Source organism: Diadema antillarum, unplaced genomic scaffold, assembly GCF_040938485.1.
Source record: "Diadema antillarum isolate AM-2024a unplaced genomic scaffold, OU_Dant_1.0 seq00002274_RagTag, whole genome shotgun sequence".
NCBI classification, from domain to species: domain Eukaryota; kingdom Metazoa; phylum Echinodermata; class Echinoidea; order Diadematoida; family Diadematidae; genus Diadema; species Diadema antillarum.
The window spans coordinates 86719-112996 of NW_027272900.1; the positions used below are offsets into that span (position 1 = coordinate 86719).

General features: G+C 37.8%; 1 protein-coding gene across 1 annotated transcript in view; it reads left to right on the forward strand.

The window, feature by feature from the left end:
* Window positions 1-26278, forward strand: part of LOC139714441 (focal adhesion kinase 1-like) — a 135578-nt gene that overhangs the window by 81738 nt on the left and 27562 nt on the right. Inside the window, exons 10-13 of the mRNA XM_071626147.1 lie at window positions 5758-5831; window positions 8517-8674; window positions 18090-18171; window positions 24224-24324. Coding sequence (XP_071482248.1) covers window positions 5758-5831; window positions 8517-8674; window positions 18090-18171; window positions 24224-24324 — 415 coding nt within the window. The remainder of the gene's footprint in view (window positions 1-5757; window positions 5832-8516; window positions 8675-18089; window positions 18172-24223; window positions 24325-26278) is intronic.

The window sequence follows — 26278 nt, forward strand, 5'->3', positions numbered from 1 at the left end:
TGCTCTACACCAGAGTCATTCCTGATCCAGTGCATGGGAAGACAGGATTTTGTTTCACCAGACCACTACCAACCAGCCTGGTATAGTTGGCCACGTGAATCTGTCAGGACTTGATGAGGTTGTGATGTACAGAGGGCAGTGCACACATGACTGTAGCCTGGTGAGGAGCAAGGGGGGCTTAGACTGCTCCTGGTTGAATCATATTCCCAGACTATAAACAATAACAACACACTGGCATCCTGTCATGTGGAGGCTGTAAATAAACCATGCTCAATGTCTCCTATGACCAAGCTGCACTTGAGAAGTATTATCATTTTCAAAGTTCACTCTGGATTCCTGTCAGATGGGACGTGTACCTAGAGTGAGATGAGCTCTCTTTCTTCGTCTCCATGTCTTGATAACTGGAAAGCCTTATTTTGTTAGTACATCTTGGGCAGCATACCAGCCTTTCTCAGATAGACTCAGCTGTGTTATCTGTCAGGATTTGCCATGTTTGATCGACCTTATGCATTAATTGATCACAACCGGGCCTACTACAGTGTGTAAGTCACAGAAGTCATTTTTGTTCATCAAGGAAATGATATGTTTGTTACAGTGCTTCAGTGGAGAAATTGTCAAAATGAAAACATGTCACTCATAATGTCATCTAGGATGTTTACTTGCTTTGTTATATCAAGTGATGTTTAATTGGCAAATGTATTATACTTACCTGAAATAAGAAGGCAAGCAAAGGCAAAGGATGTCTTTATTTGTGGGTTCTGTTTGCTTTGCACTCTACTTTGAATTGTGTGACAGTGCATGTGGCTGGATGAGGGGGGACTATCTTAGTGGAAGAACATATAGTACATTGTTTCGTGCATTTACCCTACACACGTTCATGTTGTACATCTCTGCAGACCTACAAACTAGTATGATTTGTTTGTATTTTGTACGATGATTTTGGGAAAATACAACTGTACGGTTTCTCTCTAAAAGAATATGATTTGGCAGAGAAACAAAAACAAAACAAACCAATATGCAGTGTAAGCACATGATGGCAGTTTATGCAGTGCACACACATACCCCGTATGCAAGTTCAAGTATGAGTCCCAAAAAGCAACCTTGAAAGCAGTCCTACAAAGAAGAGTACTCAACCAAGTGGGATTTTATCATTCAATCATTTAAAGGAGAACATTTTGTGCGATGTACTACCGTGTTTTGGTTAGATTTCATTATAGGCTTCACAATAGCCCAACCAGATGCCAGGCAAAACATGGCAGCAGCAAGGCTGTGTCTGGTGAATAGAGTCTAGATATTAAAAGTAAATAACACACACCTTTGCGTACAACTGTCTAGAGCACCATATCAAGACAGAGAAGAACTTCACTTGTAAGTTCTTCCGAGGATTTGAAAAAGCAAGAATCAATTTTTCATTGCTTTGCAAAGCCATCCAGTGACAATTATGATGTTGTAACATAAGAGCAAAAACTTTGTGGACTGAATATCAATATTGTGAAAGACAGCCTGACAACATGCAGATCTCAGCTTCTGATGCTCTACTTAGTGTGTAAACTATATGCCAACTGGAAAAGAGGAAAGCAGAGTGATTATGTTTGTATTACCAGATGTACATTACAATTGTATATGGTCCTCTTTCAGCATTGCCTGATTGGAAAAGCATTCATTTGATCTGCATATTAGTTCACATTTGCTTTTCTTAAAATACAATTTTTTTTGGTGAAATACAACTTTTGGATTTAAAGAATGCAGTTTTTGAATTCCAGAGGTTACGAGGTCTGCTTATATATATATATATATATGTTAATGTCTTCTTTTTGAATGTCATGGATATGTATAGACTGTTTATGGTTTGGACCTGGGGTATGATCTCATTTGTATTTTGCTATGTTTGTCATTTCTGCCATATTTCCTGCTTAATTCTTCATAAGGCTGGAATATCTATTGTAATGCTGGAATTTTTATTGTGATGTTGAGAACACGTAGCTGAATATGGGCTATCCAGCCATCTTCTCAGATGGAAAATGAACAAACAAACAAACAAAACAAACGATTGTCACGATCTTCAGTGTTAAACATCCTTTATATTTCTTTGTATCTAATTGCATACATGCCCAGTACATGTACATGTATGTGTGCACAAGACCTGAGGGCTTTGCCGTTCTTGGCATTCTCTTATCAATCATGTTTAATTCACCTAAAGGCCAGGTTTGTTATGTAATGATGCAGACCCCATCATCATTTTTTGGATGAGTATATTTTGCAGATATCTAATTTTGTATATATAACATTGTACTGTGTTGTATTGCCAGTTTATTCATGTTTGAAATGAATGGCTGTATCTTATATACTGTGTCACATGACCGTAGCCCAGCATTTCTGAGCAGTCTCAGTCCTGCGATGTATGTTACTTCATGTCATGTACTTTGCATGACTCTGATTTGAAGTACAATATGCTGATAGGCTGGAAGTTTCTGATATCCATGGGTTGCTGACTGTGTGTATCAGCCACAAACACATGTGCCTTATGTATGGCAATGGGATTTTTGACACCTTTCAGAAATAATGTGGCTGATTAACCTATAGCTGGCTTGACATCTGCACTGTCTTCATCTAATGGCTGTTGCTTGCAAACAAAATTGGGTAGTAGTGGTGTAGTTACATATACAATAAATACCTGCACCAAAATACAGGTACTTGTACAAGTATGCATTCATAAAGGTTTATTATTATTGGTGTTAAGAAAAATGCCATCATATGATACTTAGCCTTTCAAGTCTTTGCTCTTTTTTAAATTAGTGTTGCTGGAATTTCCTGTCTTTCTTGAGGTGAAACATTATGTCACATTCCTGATGCCAGTGATTGGGCCTACCCTGATGATCATTCCTCTCATAGTCACAACACATCAGTGCTTTCTCTGTGCTCACATGCTGAGTAGCCATGTTTGTGTGAAATTTCACCCTCATGGGTAGTGTGTTGATAGGAAGCTGATAACCTCATCGGGTGTTATCACATGAGATGTATCCAATGGAAATATCACAAGACTTCAGGAGGCAGTGCAAGATGAGAAGCTGTCCACAAAGAGCATTGTGTATGGTGTGTCCATGAAATCATTTTAATCTTGGCCCTATCAGACTGTGACTGAATGTCACATGAACTTCAAAAAACAAAAACAAAACATGGATATCTCATAAAAGAACAAAAATGCCATCTCATTCATTCATTACTACATGCAAGTAGCCATGCTCTTTGAGATGTATTGATTGCAGACATGGTATAACACAATCAACAGCTCTGTCTAAACCCAGTGAGGATGGTTTGAATGTATTTGAAACCCACATTCTGTATCTACTTAAACTTGTGTACACTTCATACTGATTCACCCATGACCAAAAGAGCTAACTTTATTTTTAACAAAAAACTCCAAAGTCAGTCAGTGAACTTTGCAATCTATTATGTAAATTTGGACTATTGGTAATTTTGCAAATATGTTGAAAGACATTTATAAACATACCACATGCTTTACATTGATTGTCAATTGATGGACCAATACATGAGTAGCTGCCATGGTCACATGTCCATAATGTTACATTCAACTAGCTTGTCCTCATATTTGTACCCAAAGAGAAAATACTAAAGAAATTTTAGTTTTCTTGGACGTTTGTTAAAAATTAATTCTGTACATGGAGAAATACAAAAATAAAGTCAAATTTTGTCTTTGTAATAGAGTTAATTAATGGGAAAGATATCAGATCAAAATGACATTGCTTTTCAGGCCCATCGATAAGTTCCACTATGAATGATTAGAATGCTCTCCCTTTAACACACAGCCTGTTACTGCACTACTTCGGTGAGGGTTCCAACATTTCCTGTTTTCTGCTCAAAGTCCCCACACACACAAAAAAAAAAAAAAATAAGAGAGAAAGAGGATAGATCAGAGTGTGTTCTTGTCTTGCTCATGTCAGTGACTACCCCCACCCCCTCCCCCTTCTCTCAACTGACTCAGACTCTCTTTGACTCCTGTTTGACTGCAAGTCAGTCAGACCTGTGCATGGTGTACCGTGTGTCAGCCAAACACCCAGGCCAGGAAAGACAGAAAGAAAATCCTGTCACGTCATGATCTTGACTATACCCACAGAGTCTCAAGTATTGGACCGCTAGTTGACTCACCTTGGGGAAGCGGGTGATATTGCTCATCTGTATACTATTCACTACAAGTTATCACAGATGTGATCTCGGTCGTCTCATCGCACTCTTCCTAGTCAATGCTCAAGGTGCAGTGAGCACTATCACTTTCAGGACCAGGAGGGAATCTTTTTCCACAGAGTCTTGACTTCTCTGTGTAGTCCTGGTGGGATGACAACATCGTTGTCTTGAAGGAGCTCACAAAGTGTGGATTGTCATGTGGAACCAACAATCAGCATGTTCTGAACCATTTCATAACCTGTAATCTGCCATCACTAGGAGCCTTGTATAGAATTTAACTCCTTTTTCACAAGACTGCTGTTTTGACTGACTGACTTTTCAGATGATGATATAGTAAAGAATTTCTAGAGCTTTCAGGTTTGCAGGTTTACAGGGCATTTCCATTTTATTAGTATCACTGTGCAAGGCCAGTGCTGCAAACCACACCTGCACCAGGTTAAAATCTGAATTTGGCATCATTTCACAGTGTGCATCCTTGTGCCAGATAATTGCAGTAGCCCTAAAAATTGATAGTTATGAGAGCGTTCCATTTGGAAGACCATGTTTGTGAATAATTGCTCCATCATAGTGGTGGAAATCATCAATAATTCCCGTCATCAGTGCCAAGGTTGTCATTTTGGATGAGAGATAGTGCCAAACCAAGAGAGCAGTGACACTGGCAGCGGCTGAAGTGTGTCTATGCCCACAGGAGCTAGGCAATTTGTCAACAACGTAAGCAGCCTGGCTGCTGCACAAATGACGCCATTGTCATTGGACCTGTAACTCAAGATGTTCTGAGATCTAAGGACTTTTGTTGCAGCTGCACAATTAGTCCATTTATTTTACTCACTCTGTTCTCACTTCTGGCTAATGAACAAACGGTGATCATTCGTGCCTATTGTGTTCGAATTCATTGGAATCTAGATTGTAGCTTCTTTTTTCTTTTTTTCTATCACTATGAATGACAATAATGCTGTGCTTGCTGCCAACTTTTTGATTTAGCCTGAGATCCTGTACAGTGACTGTGGCTAAAAGTGGATTAGGGCTGAACTCTGAGGACTGTTAGTCTCTCTAGATTATGATATGGCCAGGATACTGCACACATGATCATGAGAGTGAACCACAACCCTTCATTTCTACTAACTTTTTTCTTTTCATGAGATCAAGATTTACTCCACTGAAGTATGAACTCTCTTCAGGATGTGTGAGGAGTGCATAGTCCAGATAACCACAGGTCTTCATCTCACTGTCACCCAGCACAGTCTTCCATGAGAAACCACCTGAACTGTTTTTATCACACCTAGCATAAAAGTAGAAGGATATTTACCACATTACAGCCGCTGAATTTGAATTGTATGTGATCCATTAGTAACCAACATGTGTGACTTTCTTGGACCATGATGCTTGGTTTGAGCTGTTGCCAGCATAGTATTGAAAACAAAGTGTCCGTTGTCAACAAGATTTGTAATCACTTCTTTCATCTGCTGACAACATGGGGATAAAGAAAAAGAAAGGGCGTTTACCTCACAAGTGGCATTATTTTATTGAGTGCTTCTTGAAATGTCTCACCTACAGCCGACTGCCCTCCTCTGAAGCCAACAATGAGGTCACAGTCAGTGGACGTAAGAAGACTCCCACCATTAAACCAGGTCAGTCTATCTCACTTTTGTTGAAAGTGCCATGAATATTTCTTTCAGGTCTAAAAAGGAGGAATGGAAGAATATTATGCCTTATTTATAATTGTTTATCTTGTTTGAATTTCTTGCACTTTTTGTAAATCCCCATTTTCGTCCAATCTTTAAGTGTAGTGTAACAACATGTTGGGATTGAGCTGTATAATGTGACAAGTAGTATGAATATTTCATAATATTGTGAAATAGGAACTACTCTGTATACCTTGAATGCAACTGAATTAGGTAGAATTATTATTTTATGGCCCTAAAGGAAAAAAAAATCCACAAAACAACACAGTCAACTGGGATGCTGGCTTTTCACACAATTGTAAGTGCCATAAGTACTAGACTCTTCATTTACGTCATGACTAGGCTCATTGATCTTGACTACTGACCAAGGACTGACCTTTAGCCCTCTGTCACAAAGGAAGTACCTGGTACTTTCCAATCTATTATTTTTTTCTATTGCACCAATTTGCATCAATGTAATTGTGACATATACCTTGTGAAATTTGTGGCCAGAATAAAAGAAAATGATTCCTGGAAGGTATAGTTAGGTGATCTTTGACCTTGACCCATGACTTTTCACCCCTTTAATTTCAGGTAACTAATTGTTTATGCATTTCTATCCATCTTAATACCAGGTATATTACCACATTCAGCTAAAGTTATGGGGAGAGAATTACATTTTAATCAAGTACAGTGACTTTTGTCCTTCTACCCTCTTTAAGGGGGTAGAAATAATACTTCATTGCTATTGAATGTCAGTTTGCTTCTACCCTGTGAGCCGACTTACATTACCACTAGACATTCCCAGTTAAAGTATTGACTGGACATACATCTCCGCCTGACCTTAGACCTTGACCCTTGACCTTTGACATTTTACCACTCATTTCATGGAAATGAATGTCTACTTATTCGTACCCTGCCTACCAAATTATGTAACAACTTGACATTCATACATAAAATTGTAGCTAAAAATTATTTTAGCTGCAAACCCTTGACCTTTAATGTTTGACCTGGGGAATTTTGCCAAAAAAATTAATAAGAGCATCTACATTGCATGTAGCACATCTGGGCAATGTCAGAAAAATTACAGGGATATGTTAAGAATGGGATAGGAAAGTTTATTTCTCCATTTTCATGTTCTATTTAACATTGTGTAAGAAAGGTAGTGTCATCCTTCGATGTAATGTAAATTGATAGTAAACCTGGCACATCATGACACCCACATACAATGATTTGATGTTGTGATGGCTTGCTTGTCCTTCTCCCTGTCAGTTAATATACTTTATCATGGCAGCCAAATCTTGTATGGCTGTGAATAGCCATTGGTTGTAAGTCGGGAACTGAGGAAAGGGTTGGAGGAGTGTAGGAACATTGTGTATGTGTTTTATGTTTTTTCACTTGAATTGATCCTGTGGCTTCAGAGATTTTTGTATTTGGCCATTAGCATGGCATTTTGCTTGTTGGGATATATTTATGAAAACAAAAGATAACAAAATCAACAAATGATTCATAACTTCCTATGCTTTTTTCTTTGTCAAAACATAGTACATGTTTTTTACAAGGGGCAGTGTAATGGTTTTCTGTGAAGAAAAATGGAAATTTCCTTGTTCCTCTGTGAAAAATGGAGTCAGGTTGAGATGATGAGTCCAAAAGTGTTCATCGCTTGTTAGAGCTAAGACACCTTTCTTGTTATCACCCAGCTAGCCTTGCATATATATAGTCATAAATGGGTTTTAAGTGAAGATAAGTTCCTGTCTAGGATGAATTAGAGAAAATAAATGACCTGCCACTTTTTACTGAATCATTTCCTTATTGCAAATCTGAGGTCTGAAAGTAGTTTGAGTAATAAAACATTAATTTGTTTATGTCCTATGAAATGAGATCTGAGTCAGAGGTAACTTTTATGTAGGTGTCCAATGAAATTCTTGTTATATTTGTCTTGTCTTGCCATAATTTCCTACAGGGAGTGGAACACAGGATATATTTTTGAGATAAAAAGTGGAAAAAGTGATACCTGCCAATTTTTCCCATTTAATAGCTAAGGAACATTCCTATTTCTTAGGAAAGAGAAGGCTTCATTCAACCTTGTGTTCCTAATTTTATCAACATCTGCTAATAATAATAGTATGGGAGATAGGTGAGAATGTCTAGTTTGCATTATATCTCCCAGTTATTCCTATTTCCGGAATGTTAGGGTTGGCATGCATGTTAATAGTTTATTGGAGAAGTTTGGTTCTTCCAACAGCAGTCTTTATTCCTTCAACACCCTTCAAAATCATTTGAGCACATATTGACATTACTGAGCAAAATCTTAAAAGTGGCATTTAATCTAAAGTTGGATAAGTTATGGATGTATACATGTACATGTATGTCTTCAGGTATTTGGCTCTTTATGGGACACGAAGGCTTCACATATGCATGTTGACAATGCACTACAGAAAAAATATTGATGATGCTGTCAGTACTGAGGCCCTATCCTAAAGATATTTGCAATTAAAGTTGCACTAATTGCAGTCACAATGGCAGGAACCTGGAAGCATGTAAGCATTGTTAAATAATCTGTGAGCATTCCAGTCACATACTGCTGTGTTTATAACTGCAACCATTTGGGAATATGACTAGATATCTGTGCCATGTCAACCATATCTCTAGGTGGATTGTCAGATGACTATGCAGAGATCGTTGATGAAGATGATTACGCCATGCCAGCAGCTAAGGATTACGAGATAGCACGGGAGCTGGTGTCTCTTGTGCAGACAATTGGCGAAGGCCAGTTTGGAGATGTGCACAAAGGGGTCTACATTGATCAGGTACCACAGATTTTCTACCCTCTACTCTTCCAGTCAGACTAAGTCTATTCTTCTTAATGTGTGAATGGACTTGGATGTGGAAGTGTAAATGTCAACTTGTTGAATTCACCCAACATATTGTCAGTCTTTCATGCAAAATCATAAAATTTTCACTTTCACAGAAGATATGTATTTGTTATCTTCAGTTCAAAGTGAACTTAGTTTTTACTGTAAGAATTAAATAGACATACATTTTTAAATGTTTGTACCAAATGCATGTTTATGGTCGAGCATTCAGTGATAGGTGATTGAATAAGTACCTTATAATACATGGGTCATGCTTTAAGGAAATTTTAGCCACCTACTCATTCAATGAGAGTTAATCAAATAAACACCTTTACTGGGATGTAACTGAGCAGTTTGTCAAATTGTATCAGCATTCATAAGGCCTGTAAGTTACCTGTTCAGTTTTCATAATACTGTGCACCCCTTTTCAGCCTGTACAGAATATCAGTTTTCAGGGCATCATAGTCAAAAGCAGGATGCTGTATTACCGCTGCCTTTAAAACAGAAGGGGAGTGAAGAGGGCAAAACATGTGTAATCTTGTGAAGTGCTTCATCAAAGCAAATCACTTGCTTCGGGCTGCAAAATTAGCAAGTCAGCAAACAGAGTTTGATGTATGAAGTTTCTCCTCTTTCTGTCTTTTTTTTTTTAGCCATGGAATGATAAGTTGTTTGACTGTTTGTTATTCATATTATAAACATTCTTACCACTGACCATGCCCAAGTTAAATATCTATGTGCATATGATTTTTTTTTTTAGTTATGTATTATTATTATTTTTTTTTTACAACAGTCAATTTTTAAATGAAAATATAGAACCCCACTTATACAGGGCATTGAGAGTTCTCCAGGAGCACTCTTAAGCCCTGTAAACTCTGTATTAACCAACTCAGAGGGGCATCAAAGTCAAAGTGCTTCAGGAGCACTCCTGGGCCCGACTTTGTGTATCAATTGGGTATAAGCTGTTTTAAATGGTACCAGCAAATATTGCCAGGTTCTTTTTATCAGTTAAAAGGATGTTTGTGTGTCAGACACAACAACCCAGCCACACCCCTTAAAATAGAAACACAAAAACTCTTTAGTTGACATACATGCCATATCAGCATTAGCTTAGCTCTCAGAGTGTGTCAGCATTTTGATGTCTCCCTGCCAGATACTGTTGCCAGAAGCATTATAGTTTACTGGTCTACTAAATGAAGAACTATTTTTATGTCACCAGAATATATTTATTACACAAGCTGCTACGTAAGTCAGAGCACAACAGACACGTTCTCACACGTAATTTTGATCCATGGTGCTGAAGTTGTGTTGGAGATCAAGGAAACCTTGATGCAAATTTTCAGCCCTTTAAAAGTTGTAACCTATTATGTAAAGAGTTCGATGCATTTGACTCCTAAGCCCGCAGCACACTATGCGACTTTAGTCACATGACTGACAGACTTTGGATCTGAAATAAACCACAATAGCCTCAGAATAAACACGCTTGTTTATTTCAGCTCCAAAGTTGGTCAGTTGTGCGACAGAAAGTCGTATAGTGTGTGGCGGCCTTTAGCCAATGCGGATGATTAATATATTTGTTTATTTTGACTACATCATTATTTGTGCAGATTTTCTTTCTTTTTTTTTTGACAGAAGTGTTAAATAAATCTCAACCAGCTAAATTATATTTAAAATCTAAGATAATGTGGAAAGTATGTATACACAATGAGTAATTGAAATTATGATTGCAGTTCAGAGCAATGGTTGTCATTTGGCCAAATCCCATGCCTTTTGATTGATCACAATCAACCATAATCCTACTGGCCATAACACTCCTGTTTCACATTTATCTATTGAAATATTACAACTAACATGGGATGCTTTCATGTTAGTGCTGCTTGAGACTGAGAAATTTCAATGTATTTTGTTGCATTGTGTTGGAATAGATTGGTTTTAAATGGCAGTGAGATGTTTTTCAGTATCAGTCAGCAGGAAATCCTTTCACCGAAACTGTTCGTGAGCAGAAATCAGTGGCCCAAGAGAAAAAAGAAGGGAAAAAATGTTTTGCCAAAGTATCCATGTAGTGTAAAATGTGTGGCTTGGCAAGATGTATATCAGCTACTAGCAGGTTGAAGGGGAAACCTTAGCTTCCATATGTCTGTTACGTACATACACTTCACCCAGTTTGTACAGGAGTGTGGGTAACGGCCATGTGTTAGGTTTCAGGGGAACGATTTTGGGATGTAGCAATTAATCCCTGTGGAAACTGTTGATATCTCTGATAAGCTGTTGCCAGATCAGAAATGAATTAATTGGGATTGGCCGCTACCACTCTCACTGACTCTGTACAATGATTACCCCATTGCCTCAAACTGAGGTACAGCAACTGATTTGTGAATGAATTATCAGTGCAATTGGTTTGGTTATTTAGTACAATCAGTGGGATCAGGTGGAGGAGGATGTAAATCATGTGTCAGAACATTCAGGCCTTTGTGAAATTCTTTGCATTTACAAAGCAAAGAGGGAATTACATCGATTCTGATTTTTTTTTTTTTGGGAGGGGGGGGGGGTGGGGGAGAGTTAGTGCTCTTCAGTCTATTGATATCCCCAGCAAATGGTCTGAAGTTTACTGCAAGGGCAGGTTCGAAATTTTGTAAAATTGAATTTTGTAGCATTTTACATTCATTCTCTCAAAATTCCTGATGGTGAATTGTCAGAGGAGTACTGACCCTCTAGCAGATCTTGTGGTTCATACTGAAAGTGGGGAGATGAACTGCTAGTACCCTTTAATGTTGCTGCCAAACACTCATGCTGCTCTTTCCCCATAGAGTGAGTCACCCAACAGATGGCTCTCTCCTCTATTGTCCTCAAATTGTTGTCTATCAACCCTTTTTATGTTAATGGTAGCATTGTACTCACAGTACTCTCATTCTTTTGGACCTTTTATCAGGGGTAGAGTGCCATGTCATCAGGGAATGCTGCTTCTATTCAAAAGCCAGTCATTTTAGGCAACCAAAAAAAAAAAAGTGAAATAAAACTACACATCTGTAGAAGTTTCAGAAATTCAGACATATATTAAGTAATAGCACGATGATGATGAGTAGCATATTTGATATAGTGGCAGAAAGAACCTCTGATGTGAATGTTAAAGGCTAGCTCAGACTGAAGAACTTACTGGGATGACATCATAACCATATGACTGGATGCTGTCTTGAGGTTTACAAAAGAAGGAGTTAAAGAAGCATGATTGAATCCTTGTTCTGACTTTCAATTATAGCAGTGCTGCCATCTTTGTAATAGCAGCAGAAATGTACAACCATACTTTGTGGAGCAATTTAACCATATAATACAGATGTACTGAAATGAGTGTGAGTTGCAAGGGAAGGTCAAAATTCAAGGCCCAAAATCTGATGTTTGACAATGCTTGGTTAAATAAGATAAAATGAACTGAGGAAGCATGAACAGTTTCATTGAAATTAAAGAGTGTAATAGCTCTTAATTCTTTGGTATTAGAAAGTATAGACCTTTAGATAACAGTAGTAATGTTGGACATAATTTACATTATACTTGATGTCAGTCCATTATGTAAAAATTTATGAGAATTACTTAATGATCATGATAATTATTCACCTAAGGGTACTTGTCAAAGTTCATAGGCACATTGTGTGCAGTAGTGTGAGATGTATCAAGGATAATATACAGGGACAAATAGTAACATGATACATTCCTTGGAATTCTGAAATGGCATGTGCATATTTTTGTGAAAGTGACTCTTTTGTCATATCATAAATCTGAATTGGATGAAGCATTTCTGTAAAGTGTAATGAAAGTTTGCTGCACATAAACAAGACACTTGAGTACAATCGACATTTTTTTTTTTTGTCATACAGTAGGGTAAAGATACTTGTCAGCTCTCACTGTAATGTCAAATGTCATGTATTCACTATTATTTTATTAAGTTTTGTTTTCAGTTTCTTTGTTAAGTTTCCTCATAGGCCTATTATAGGTTGGTTGGTATGCTGGGTGTATTGTGATTACTTAGATACATAAAGAAAATTAAGTTGTAAAATTCTAAGTTTAAAGTTTCTGGGAAGAGTTGGAAGATTTCACCGATAGATATCATTACTGCAGTGGACAAGTCAAGAAGCTATCTCTGTAGCAGCTTTTGGTGTCAAATGATTCTTTTCTGTTTGAGAGACGCAGAGGATTTTAGGATGCATGAAATATGAATCCATAGCAACAGCCTTCATCATAAGGCATGATACATTGTCATTTCTCATGGTAGCTTCCTATTTGTGCTCTCTTATGTCCAAACTGATGACTATGAATTAGGTTGTTGCTGACAAACATGAAGACTTGATGTAGCAACCACATGTGATGAGGGCACAGCCATTCAACAGGAAATAATCACTTTCATAACTGACAGTGGCTTATTATATCTCCCCCATTGCCTCTCCATACCCCACCCTACTCCTTGCTGTCTAATCAATACTATTTGCACATCATCTACACAACCATATCTTACCTATTAGCTAAACATGTGCGCATGAATTCTTGAGTAATAGCCAAAAATGTAAAATGTACTTTATCAAAAACTCTAAGATGTACTGGTATGGCAAGTATGTTGGGTCAGTGCTAGAACAGGAGGAAATTGGTCAATCACTTTGTGTGATAATGTGTACTGGAGATGACCTGTGATTGTTGATATGTAGATTACAAAATGTTGTATACACACCTCGACTCACTTCATTCTCACAAGTATTTGTTTGGTTCTTTTCTGATTAGTAAGCCGTTACATGTCAATAGAAACACAGCTCTGTCATCTACCTGTATATGTTAGATATTTGATTTACAAAAAAAGAGCTCGAGAGAAAAAAAAAAAACACCCCAAGGTAAATATTTGCAGCACAAAGAGGGGAGATTTGATCTGATGAAGCATCACTGTAGATGCATTTTGAATAAAGAGTATGAGAACAACAGTATTTTGTGGTTGGAAATGACAAGAACAGCAGATAATGAACAAGTAGAGGTAACTGGTTTAAGTCACCTCATTTAAAGGTACTGTTTACCAGTGGGAGCAGTGATGTAAAAAAAAATGTTTGAGTTACCACATTTGATGCATACGTATGTGTACATGCAAAACATCCTACCACATAGAAATTTCGCAGTAGTATATAAGGAGATATTACTATTTTTAATATTCAGTAAACCATAAACTGTATACGGTTTATTCTAGAAGCAATTTAATTGTAAGTATTGTTCACATTTTGTATATTTAAAAATATTAAACATTCAATATAGTGATGAAATTTTTTACATTGGTTGTTTCTGTCCCTAACTCACTTTTTAGAGCTACAGTGTGTATTTTGAAGCACTAAAGCTGGGTTTTTGTTTCATCTGCAAACGGTAAATTATGCCTTTAATGTTTGAGACCTAATAGTCCAAAAATCAGTGCTGTCATTTCATACTCCCAAAGCAGTACCTCATGTTAAGAGTTAAGAGGCAATTTTCATGTCATCATAAAACATTGCAATTGCAGACCTACCAAGTCTCACGCCTATGGCATGAATCTCACACCCCAGCAACCCATCTCACACTCATCCGCCCAGCAATCATTTTCTCATGCCTCCCACAAAGAAGAAGAAGAAAAAAAAAAACCACGGCAGGTACAAGTTAGAGATCAATAAAAAATATTGGATGAGAAGTCTGCTTATGCTTAACTAAGTAGGTAACCTTTTTTCCTGTTTTTGTTGGCTAGAGGATACCCATACTGACAGTACATGGCTGTATCTTACAGCTATTGTCATTTCTAAATGAAAATAATTCAAAGGGTTCTCTAGAAAGTCTGTCATCTACTAAGTCATGTCAGTCATAGATAGGGGTCTACATTCTAGACTCATTCACCCTTGACCAAAATTTGTGCAAAATGCTCAAAATAATGTCCATCTTCTACGCAGGAATAGATGAGAATTACAGTACGTATGCAAGTAAAATTGTAGTTTTAATATATACATGAGCTTGTGCCAAATTGCACATTATATCCTATTGAAAAGTGAAGAGATGAAAAAGCTCAAAGGGGGAGGGAACATCTGCTCCAACCCCCCTCCCCTTTGGTTGCTTTGCTGTGTCTAAGTTTCTTGCTCCCAGCCTTTTGAGAAACTTGGCATCTCTGTAATACATTGCTACATTATCATCAAAGTTGTATGCAGTTGATTGATTGTTGACAAAATATCTCACTCTCTCTCTCTCTCCATCTCCCATCTCCCTTCTCCCTTTTTGAGCACTTCTTCATTTGTGACCAAAACCAACAAAAAGTAAAACCAACTAAAATTCGCCTAACATGGATTTTAGTTAAGGGCAGATTCTGAAAGAGCAGACTCTAAGCTTTAAAATGATGTATAACTCAGTTCAAATGGACTCCCCTAACCCATCTAAATACTGGAAAGAAAGCACACACTGTGGAAAGTTTGAACTGAGAAAAGAGGCTCTGAAGTACAGGGTCTATTCAAGCGCTTAATCTTTCCCAAGCCGTGCTAGCTATATGATGAAAGGGACAAAACACAGGATGTAAACAACCAGAGCAACAACAATGAAGGGATTATCAGATTGAGCTGAAATTGAGCATACTCTGTTAATGGATTCTGTCCTTGATTAATGCCAACTTTCAAAGCAGTAGCATTATCCCTTCAAAAGTTATTAAGACTTGAAAGTGAAGAGTATGCAAAGGATTTCAAGAAATGAAAAGGGGCCTCAAAGACATACCTGATCATTCTACTCTCCCCAAAAACAGGGTTGTAGAAAAACTGCTCATAACACACTTTCCCATTCATGTTATGATCCCAAACTTAAGAGTAATGTAGAAGATGGGTAGCTCTTTCAGAAAATATGAAAATCTCAAGATTGACTAAGTTGACCCATTTAAGCTTTTTTGAGTCCTCACGTATAATCAAGGGGTGCGACTTTATGTTCGTTTTGTGATGCACGGTCACATTTGAAGTGTGAGCCGTCCATTTGGTCTGCACCATTCTTCTGTACAATCACATCTCTACTGCCTTTAATCTATCATTCATGTGTGATAATATTATCCAGCATTTACTCCCATACAGAACAAGCTTTCTGTAGCGCTCTATTACACACTTTTCTTCATTCGTTTTGAGAGCTATGCTGCTGAATTCATTGAATCAAGGTAGTAGTTTGAAGTAATGAAGTTTTGGATTCTTCCTGGACCAACGTACTATACATATTGACTTTAAGTATATTTGTACTTGCATAACAAAGGCTGTTCCTGACAATTAGCAAGCTTGCCCAGACTTGTCATATTCAACAACAACTAAAACATGCAAACATATGCTTAAGTTTGTGATATAGGAAATGCATTTGTTTATAAAATCATGTATAGAATTGCTTTTACTCTATGTCCACAGAGGAAAAATATTTATGTGAACTAGAACACACTAGTAAAACAGTCTATTGATGAGACCTGGTTTCCAGAAATAGAGTTTAAAAGGAAACACATTCCATTGATTTTAAATTCAATGTTTCTCACCTCAGTAGTTACTACCAGTATCTGCTAACACATAATGCCAGTGTTTACTGTCATGGATGATGCCACATATTTTGTTTTTGTTTTTGTTTCTCTTTGATATTTGATACCTTTTTCACATTCTTGTGGACTTCACGTGCCCATATACAATGAAGTTTTGATATACTATCATGCGTTCAGTATCAGGTAATGATAGCTCTGACAGATTGTATTTCTTTGTTGAATGATATACATGCACACTGTCAACATTGCTACATGTAGGTTATTTACATCTTGCATCTTAATACAATTTGCAAGTTAACACCAGTTGTGATACTGAAAATTACAGAATGATACTGATCACAGTTCCCATATAAAAGTGCTCTGGAAATGTGATTTGCTGCATTTTTACTGTAATGCCATCTTAACAACACTTCCTTGAAGGATTTGAGACTGTAGGCAGTATATTAATTTTTTTTTTTTTTTTTTTTTTTTTGCTATCCCCATATCCCAAAAAGTCATTTTGAAATCCAAGGAATATGTCATACTCCTTCTGGCAGCTTGAATATTTTATGAACATAAAAAAACCAAGATGATATTCTTGTCATCATCCCTCTTTCAAAGTAGTTGCTCTTCTTTGTTTCAGTTTTTCTTGCAGTGTCTAAAAGAACTTCATTGTTGTACTTCTGCCTTCATGGAAGCCTCATAAAAGCAGAATGGAAAGAGCAGAGCTGTGTGATATTCTGTAAACTAACATAGCAAGTAATGAAGGGATAGAGATTTGATGACTTTTCTTACCAAACATACTGGTACATAATATTTATGCCACCCATTTTTAGCTCACCTGAGCCGAAGGCTCAAGTGAGCTATTGCGATCACTCTTCGTCCGGCATCCGGCGTCCGTCGTGCGTAAACTTATTACATTTTCATCTTCTTCTTGAGAACCCCATGACCAATTTTCACCTAACTTGGCAGGTAGCATCCCTAGGGGATAGGATCTCAATTTGTTCAAATGGGCACCATGGCCCACCTGGGGGGCCCCAGGGGGGCCCCAAACCCTCTAAAATTAAGGAATCTTTAAAAATCTTCTTCTCTAGAACCAGAAGTGATAGGGCTTACCCGGTAGTTAATACCATGAGTTAGTACATTGATGACTGTAGTTTCATGTTTGTTCATGGGGTTGGCAGAATAAGGGGTGCCCCCCCCCCCCCCCCCCCCCCCCCCCCCCTTGGGACCCAGGAGAGGGGATGGGGATGGGTCCTAATTGGGCCTGAATTGTACATGTTCATCTTCTTCTTTTTTTAAACGTCATGATGAATTTTGACCAAACTTAGCAGGTAGCATCCCTAGGGGAATAGAATCTCAATTCCTTCAAATGGGCACCATGTCCCTCTTGGGGGCCCCTAGGGGGCCCATCTCCCCCCCCCCCCCTACATTAAGGAATATTTAGAATCTTCTACTCTAGAACCAGAAATGATAAAGCAAAGTTAATACCATGAGTTTGTACACTGATGACTTTAGTTCCAAGTTTGTTCATTGCAGATCCAGGGCTGCCATATGTGCAGACCTAAGTTTCCAATGTTCTCAGGTAAGAATGTGCAAGAATGCATGGAAGGTGAAATTGCGATACTCAGGTGAGCGCGTGACCCCCGGGTCTCTTGTTTGTTTTATGTTTTAGCAAGAGATAAATCAATGTGTTGTGGATTTGCCCATTCATATTTCTCTTCATCCTTGTGCAATTATCTTCTTCTTTTTTTAAAACACTATAATGCCATCTACTTAAGTACACTTGCAGAAATGTTTTCTCAAGGAACTTCAAAATGTTTTGGTCATGGAATCATCTTGTTATTTTCTCCTATTACTCCTCTACAGGATGAAAGAGTGGAGGTAGCGGTGAAGACGTGTAAAGTGGAGAGCACCCAGGCCCTTGGGGAGCGATTCCTAGAAGAAGCATGTAAGTTGTGAATGCATGTAGGATGAAACTGCCCACTTTCATAAGGAACATACAGTACTATAACTGCCCCATGACAATGAGACCTTCAGGGATTTAATACAGTGTGTAATCTTGTATTTCAAGATGTGTAGTATTTGATAATAGGTTGTTAACCTTCTGAAATGCTTTTTGTTTTGGGCAACTACAGTATGCAATTTATGGTTTCCATACTTCTGTGGTTAGTTCTGTATATGTGACCCGCTACATCAAAAGGATCCTAAAGTCGCTGACGGCCGAACCGAGAAAATCGAGTTTGAATTCACATCATCAAAATTGGTCAAAGCAATCGGATTTCTGTTTTTGGCATAATTTTGTAGTCTCATGTTTTGTCCGTCATCTGCCGAAATTTCGAAGCTAAATGATCAACGAAAAGGCAAGAAATCAGCGTTTTTCTGGGTCATGATTTTCTGACTTTCAATGTAAGAGAAATGTGTCCGAAGATTTGGATTTAGTGCCGCAGCTAGACTCCGCCCCTAGCAACGAGGGAGTGATCTTATAGGTCAGTGCGTGGCATCCTGATTACCGATTGGTCGTGCGTTGACCGCTGGCGCTAAGCTTGAATGAACATGGCGGAGGTCGCTAGGAGCGTGCCTTCTGTTGTCAAGCGGTGAAAACTGTCTCGCCTCCCCTTGACCATGATAGTGTCGGAAGGACAACTTTGAAGGCGTTTTTCTCGAAACTCTGATTTCCTCAACCACTTGACACGCGCTGATAAAATCATTGATATCTCCGCAACCGAGTACTTTTATAGTGAGTTGTGCTATGTATGAAATTGAAGAAGAAGAGTATGGGAATAATGTCATGCCATTTTCAGAAAATTGTCCTCCCCGACTTTCGGATCCTTTTGTTGTAGCGGGTCACATATTAATGTGCTATGTATATTTCTTTCTTTTATTATGCATCAAGGTTTGAATGATATATACATATATATATGCCTATTCTTTGAGCAAAGTAAGTTAAAATAGTGAATTTCATAGAGGGGCAAAAGGCATCATAAGAACTCTCTGACAACCAAAAGCAAAATGGACTTGTATTTCCTACTTTATACTACTTGCACACTACAGTGATTTTTACATTCTTGTTACAAGTGATAGGTACCTTATTGATTCACGCTTGTCCCCATCATGTGTTTGAAGCTATTTGGCATGTAAATGCCTTTTAGCTTGTGCATCAGGCAAAAACAAGTTGTGCCTGGAAAGATATTTGGATAATAAGCCGCATTTACACCTACTAACATCGCGATTTTAAAAATCATGATTTTTGGTTCCACCGTTTACACTTGCGCAAAAGTATGCGAAGTTTGAGCTTCATGAAACATCGCGATTTTTTGGTCAGTAGTGCGCATATGTAATTTACCTCTTTTCAACACGGTTGCTGAGCGGAAGCGCGCGCTATTCTGTTCGTTTCCACTGCAGTGCAGTATATTTTGTTTACAGCTCGCTGGTTGGAACGTTGAGCCAGGGCTTTTTATCACCAGTACAATGCACACATAAATTTGTGTTTCTCTCGAGTGTAAATTTACGGTAGAACTACATAGCTTGCTATATTACATCACATACGTAGTAGGTGTGGAAACTTCATCTAAGTATGAGAAAGCTGATGAAAGCGGCATTCAGGAGGATCATGAAATTTCACCGATATTATGACGAAAGTGAGAAGCAGGCTCGTTCTTTTTTTAGGACTGGTATTTTATCAGGCGACAGCAAGAACTCACCATTGTTTTACCGACACTTGTTACGTACTCCTGTATTCCACAAACAATGTACATAATACCGAGAGAAGTATGGGCACTCCCAAAATCAAAGCATTTCTGGGAGAACATTATTTTGTTAAGTCATCATGGGGTGATGATACGTGGCTGTAGAACTTCAGGTCTGCTACTAGTTTTCATGTACTACACCCTGTTTCATCAGGGAGAGGGAGGTGAGAGATCATGAGCCGATCGAGGATTGGCCGTTTAGACCTGTACAGCATGTACTGTGTACGTACCAGTACTCTGGCCAATGACTGACGTACTTTCTACACATCCCAAAGAGGGATCGGGAGCGCGCATAAACTCCCGGTGCAATCCGATACCGAAAGTCACGTGATGAAAAATCACGATATTTCTGCAGCTGGGGTTTACACTCACTAACTTCGCCTCAAACATCGCGATGTTTCAAAAAATCGTACTCCTGCTGGCGATTTTTCTGGCGATGTTTCGAGGGTGTTTGGGTGTAGTTGCTTATCAACTTGCACCCAAATGTCGCGATTTTTCCAAGCAAGTGTAAATGGGCCTACTGTGACAGGCAGTGGTTATGACAACAAGGGGGACTCCAGACTCTGATTTTAGCTTGGGTTGGCCTAGTACACCACAACCACCATGCCACTCACAATATCACACCACAATGTAATCAAATTACATGGTCTGTAGGTTGTGTGATGTAGTGCCTTTAAAACACTACATCACTCTAAACTCTAAACCCTAACCCTAACCCAACGCTAACCCTAACCCTAACCCTAACCCTAACCCAAGCATCACAGCCACCATGCCATTCACAATATCACACCACAATGTAATCAAATTACATGGTCTGTAGGTTGTGTGAATTAGTGCCTTTTAAAGCACTACATCACTCTAAACTCTATACTCTAAACCCTAACCCTAACCCTCCCACCCCACCCAACCCTCACCCTCACCCAAACCCGCACCCGGACTTTCATTTATCTGTGCTTGATATTTTCCTAACATTCCCAGATATGAAGTGGGAGAAAATGGTAGTCAATAATAAATCAACAAACATTTTTAGTTATATGATCAGTGTCTTGCACTGCTGCATAATTAACAGTCTTTATAGTTTTTGATGAATGTATTACAATGTATTTCTGTGAGTACTTCCCTCATACTCTCTTCCTTTTCTGTTGTGACAAAATGCTTCCTGCTGGATTGATTGAAACAATAATTACATCAAATTATCTTAAACACAAAGCCCCCATCAGCAGAACAAATTTACCTCTTAAATGTCACAAATTGAACACATGTAGCAATCAAATATAATGAAAGGAATAAGACAAATCCATAATTTTCTTACTGCTTGATGAAGAATAGCTGTTATTATATTTTGGATCAAAAATTTGTCTTCCATTGATTGGTTAAAAGAGCTTCACGTAATTATAGGTATTTTGAACTATTTTAGAGTGTTGGTGTGTTTGACACTCCATGAAGTACTATTTGCAAAATGACGTCACTTTTATGACGACATTTTGCAAATAGTTTATACTATTTGCAAAATGATGTCACAATCACCCTTCTTTACAATCAAGTGTACGTGGTCCGTCCACGTCCGGTCCCGAATTCTAGTGTTCAGGTTTGCAGCGGCCATACGAGTGCTTGGATACATGCGACGGGCAACTCTGGCGGTGCCACGGCTGCTACGTTTTTCAATTTCCGGTCTCTCGCACTGTTGCGTATTGCAGGCGCTGCGCTGCCGCCGCAGTGCGGCTAAACTGCGACCAGCCCCAACACGCAGTGTTGCAGTGTGACTGTGTACACGGAGCGTCCCGGGGTTAGGCTAAGCTTATAATGATTTTCACTTTTTATTCAAATTTTTGATCCAAAATATAAAACAAATATACTTTGCCTAGTTTCGAGTTTCTTGTTAAAACTATGGGCCTCGGTGACTCCAAACTAGCACTATTCACTTCGGGGCTGCGCCCCTCAGTGAATAGTACTAGTTTGGAGTCACCTCTGCCCATAGTTTTAACAAGAAACTCTCAAGGCCAAGTATATTTGTATACTATTGCTCAACTGTGTGAGAGGTGCTTTTCTGACATCAAATATTGTCTTAAAGCGAAAACATAGTTCTCGGAAAGGTTCAAATTCATCTTCCAACATTTGAAATTTGCTTCATATACACTGTAAGGGTCTACCAAGAAACTTAGCTGACACAGAATGATGAGTTGTTTTGGAATGTTTTGAGATCAGATCCTAGTTAGAGCCTTTCCCGTTAACGTTTCAGCATTGTGGGAAGGTAGAACATAACATGATGATCGATCGTGTCGTTGCAATCATATTTTCCAACAAGCTGCATGCTCTAAGCATGGAAGATTGATGGATATCGCTGTGGCCCAATTTGTCGATTACCAATAATTGAAATGGAAAATTACAGTTGCAACCATGATGGGTTTTTAAAGCTCTGAGGTTGTGGACTTCTGGTGAACCTTTTCGGCTAATGTTTTGCATTTCTGTCATTACTCAACTGAAATTGTCTTATTATAACATTATTTCACACTTTTTTTTGTGCAAACATGTAAATTTTAGAGCAATGATCAACAGTTCTACTGGCATACGAGAACTACATTTTGGCTTTAAGATGAAATTTGGTTGAAATCGGGATGTTATGCAAGGAGGGTTTTTACCTTTAAGTACTCTACAGGGGACAAAGGAAATCAATACATTATGTTGCACACACAGTTACTGTGTTCAATAGAGGAATACTTGTAACATGTTACAAAGACAGAGAAAGGAAGTTGGCAGACTTTGAAAGATTACATCCATTTGCCATACAAATTTCTTTTCTGTGATGAACGTTACCGTGATGCTGGCCACATGGGTCTGAGTCATAGTGATTTCTATCAGGTATATGCTGGTTGGTGACAGCCTTAGGGATCTGTTTCTATCTCAGCTTGTTAGAGAGGGAAAGAGGGGTGCCATTCTTGAACTCTCTTTGACTCTGACAGGAAGTCCTTTGTGTGTTTATATAGAGGCACCTGCTGAGACATCAACACCCATAACATTATCTATTTAGTGATATTTATAGGAAAGGTTGTCATTAAGTTCATTTACAGGAAGGATTTTCATTGATGATGCATACAGTATGACTTTATACTATTGATGAGACTATAGCACTGGCTTGTTTCCAGTGATTCATATGGACAGAATATTCTGAAAATGAATATTGCATTGCAACATAATGAAAAGTGATGTTTAGTATGTTGGCAATAATTCTTTATTTGAGGATGATTACAAAAATTGTGCCGCAATGAAATGACACCTCTTTGGGCTGCCACTAATAGCAAAAAAGTATAAAGACATTGTGCAACTTTTTACAAGGAGGAACAGTTTTAGTCTGTGCAACTTTTTACCAGGAGGAACAGTTTTAGTCAGTTCAACTTGGTAATCTCAGATACAGGTTTTAGGTAGTCCATATGCTAACTAGTGTAATCTCCATTTAAATGGAACTTTTTCCATGAGGGAATATAGTCATGTTTCTCAGATGACTGTCAATTCAATAAATGAAATTTCAATTCTTCATTATGCTGCCATTCAAAAGTACATCATAAGCCACCAACAATGATGTGGATTAGTGAGCTATTATGTATGTATATATATATATATATATATATATGTATATGTATATATATATATATATATATATATATATATATATATATATATTTATATATATATATATATGTATATGTATATATATATATATATATATATATATATATATATATATATATATATATATATATATATGTATATGTATATATATATATATATATATATTTATATATATATATATATATATATATATATCCGTTTCTGAAGCAGAATATACACACAAGGGTATACGTCTGCTCGACCAGGAGCAGACGTATACCCTTGTGTGTATGTTCTGCTTCAGAAACTGATTTTTAATCTAACATCACATCGCATCCTGGTCGCTGATGAAGAATGCGATGACTAACCTGTTTGGTGTCTTGTTTCTAAAACATGCGCTTAATTTCCTCGCCAGGATAAAGCGTTTTAATGCCATTTTAGGTTTTAATCTCATATATAAAATGATGGCTTAGTACTTTACATACTCAAGTATTATCCAGGTATAACTTTCTAAAATATTGCGTAACCTTTTGTTCCTTAAATTTTAGAGGACAGTAGTACATACATATTGTACATGTTTGTGAATATCCTGGTAACAAATCATTATCTTTCTTTTTTGTTTGTGTGTGTGTCTTGTCTTGATGTCAGACATTATGAAGCAGTTTGACCATCCTCACATCATCAAACTCATAGGAGTGTGCACAGACCCACCCATCTGGATTGTCATGGAGCTAGCGCCGTTTGGAGAGGTCAGTCAAGCACATTGGAGTAACAACTTTTGTTTATCAGTTAAAAGAGTCAGTGAAATAGAATTTAGGCACTAAAACTAGTAACAACAACCATGGCAACTTGACAATAGTTATGATGACAAAAACAGTGATAGCAATACTCTATAAGACTAAAAAAATTGCAGGAAAAGGTACTGTCCTGTATTCAGATAACATGTCAGTGATTCAGTTTGTTGTTGGACTTTCTCAAAGAATACCCTTTTGTAGATAGTTTAAACTTATATCAGTGGATAGCTCTCTATGATGCTAATGTCTTTATTCATGACTCCACCACTCAGTACAATAATGGTGCTTGAGGTATCCTAGGTTACTGTATACGCCAAATATTTGGTGACATTTTTATTTTTGCGAATTCCAAGAATCAGGTGCCGTTCAGGATATTAAAGACACACACAAAAAAGTTATTCTGATCCCGATATGAATGTAACACACACATATACGGTACATTTCTCCATTCAGTACAGTACTCAATGATCACGATGTAACCACTCACGAAATCATCGTTAAATCCCGATTTGCAAAAATTTAGACTCGCGATATATATGGCGTATACAGTATCTCTTCTTGATGTCCATTTTGTGGCCGGATAATGGTAATTTTCTTTTATCATTGTGATAGTGTAATAAAAACTTCAAAGCCACGTTTCCTTCAACACTTGACAACAGTAGCACTGTACAATAATTGCAGTTTGCAGAACAACAGCTTATAACAGCCAGTCACGTGATAGTTTCTAAGTTCTTGGAATGCACTTGAGTGTGGTCATTCATTGCTGAAGTAAGAATTTGAAAGGTAATGACACCAAAGCTCTCCTTGAACCAAGACTTCAGTCCCTCAGTTTGACATGGTACATCATGATTATGTGTATGACTTTTTACACCATTAAATGAGAGCAAATTGCTCGGTGAGATTATTGATTAACCTTGGTTAACATCCAAAATGGCACCCGTTCTATGAATCCCAGTAAAACTGGGCATAAAGGTGTTTGCGTAACCTTGCAATGTAATGAAGATCATGATTACATTCAAGTTTTACATGATTTCAGTCTTGCATTTGACATTGCAGCTCCATGTAGAACAACTCAAATCCAAATCAAGAATTCTGATGATATGTGCCTTGACTGGACTTCCACCTGATATGATTCAATCAGCCTCCTTAAATCTTTGTGTGCCATGGTAGAAACCTTGTGTGCCACATTATTCTGAGACACCAACGCAGTTGTGCTTTGAGCAAATTTACATATAACTTTAATACATTTCTGTTAAAAGCTGGACGTGTAGTGAGCAAAGTTGAAGAGGAAGTGCCAAGCCTTGTTTTGATGTAAGATGTTTGACAAATCTATGATTGTTTTTCTTTCAAATGACCAGTGATCTACATTACTGTGAATGCATTACTTTTGCACACAAAACAGTGACAGTAACTTATGTGTAGAATTTACATGCAAATCCAGAAGTGAACACTGCTTGCTGGTCAATCGCCACATAAAATGCAAGCTATATGTCAGAGGAACTGAATCGCGACAAATGCTTCATTGTACTGTGGCATTTGGTGATTTATCGATCCGTTTGGGCGGGTTTGTGTGTTTGAGCAGAATATGTGAAGTTGGCACGCCGTCGACTGAGTTGGGCATGCGAACGTGGCACATTAAGAGTTATATTGTAAAGGGACATTGCAGATGATTTCAGAATTTCACATCATGTAGTACATACATGTAAATCGATAGTTCCATGTATAGGTTTGTGGATTTTTTTTTTTTTGTGGTCCTAGAGCAAATGATAACCCAAAACATATTACATTGAGCAAGGATGATGACATAGGAGGCTCACATATTCAAATAATGTAGCAATGTAATTCTATTACATATATACCACTTGCTTAACAGCTTATCATAATACTTGTGTAGAATTCAAGCATGCTT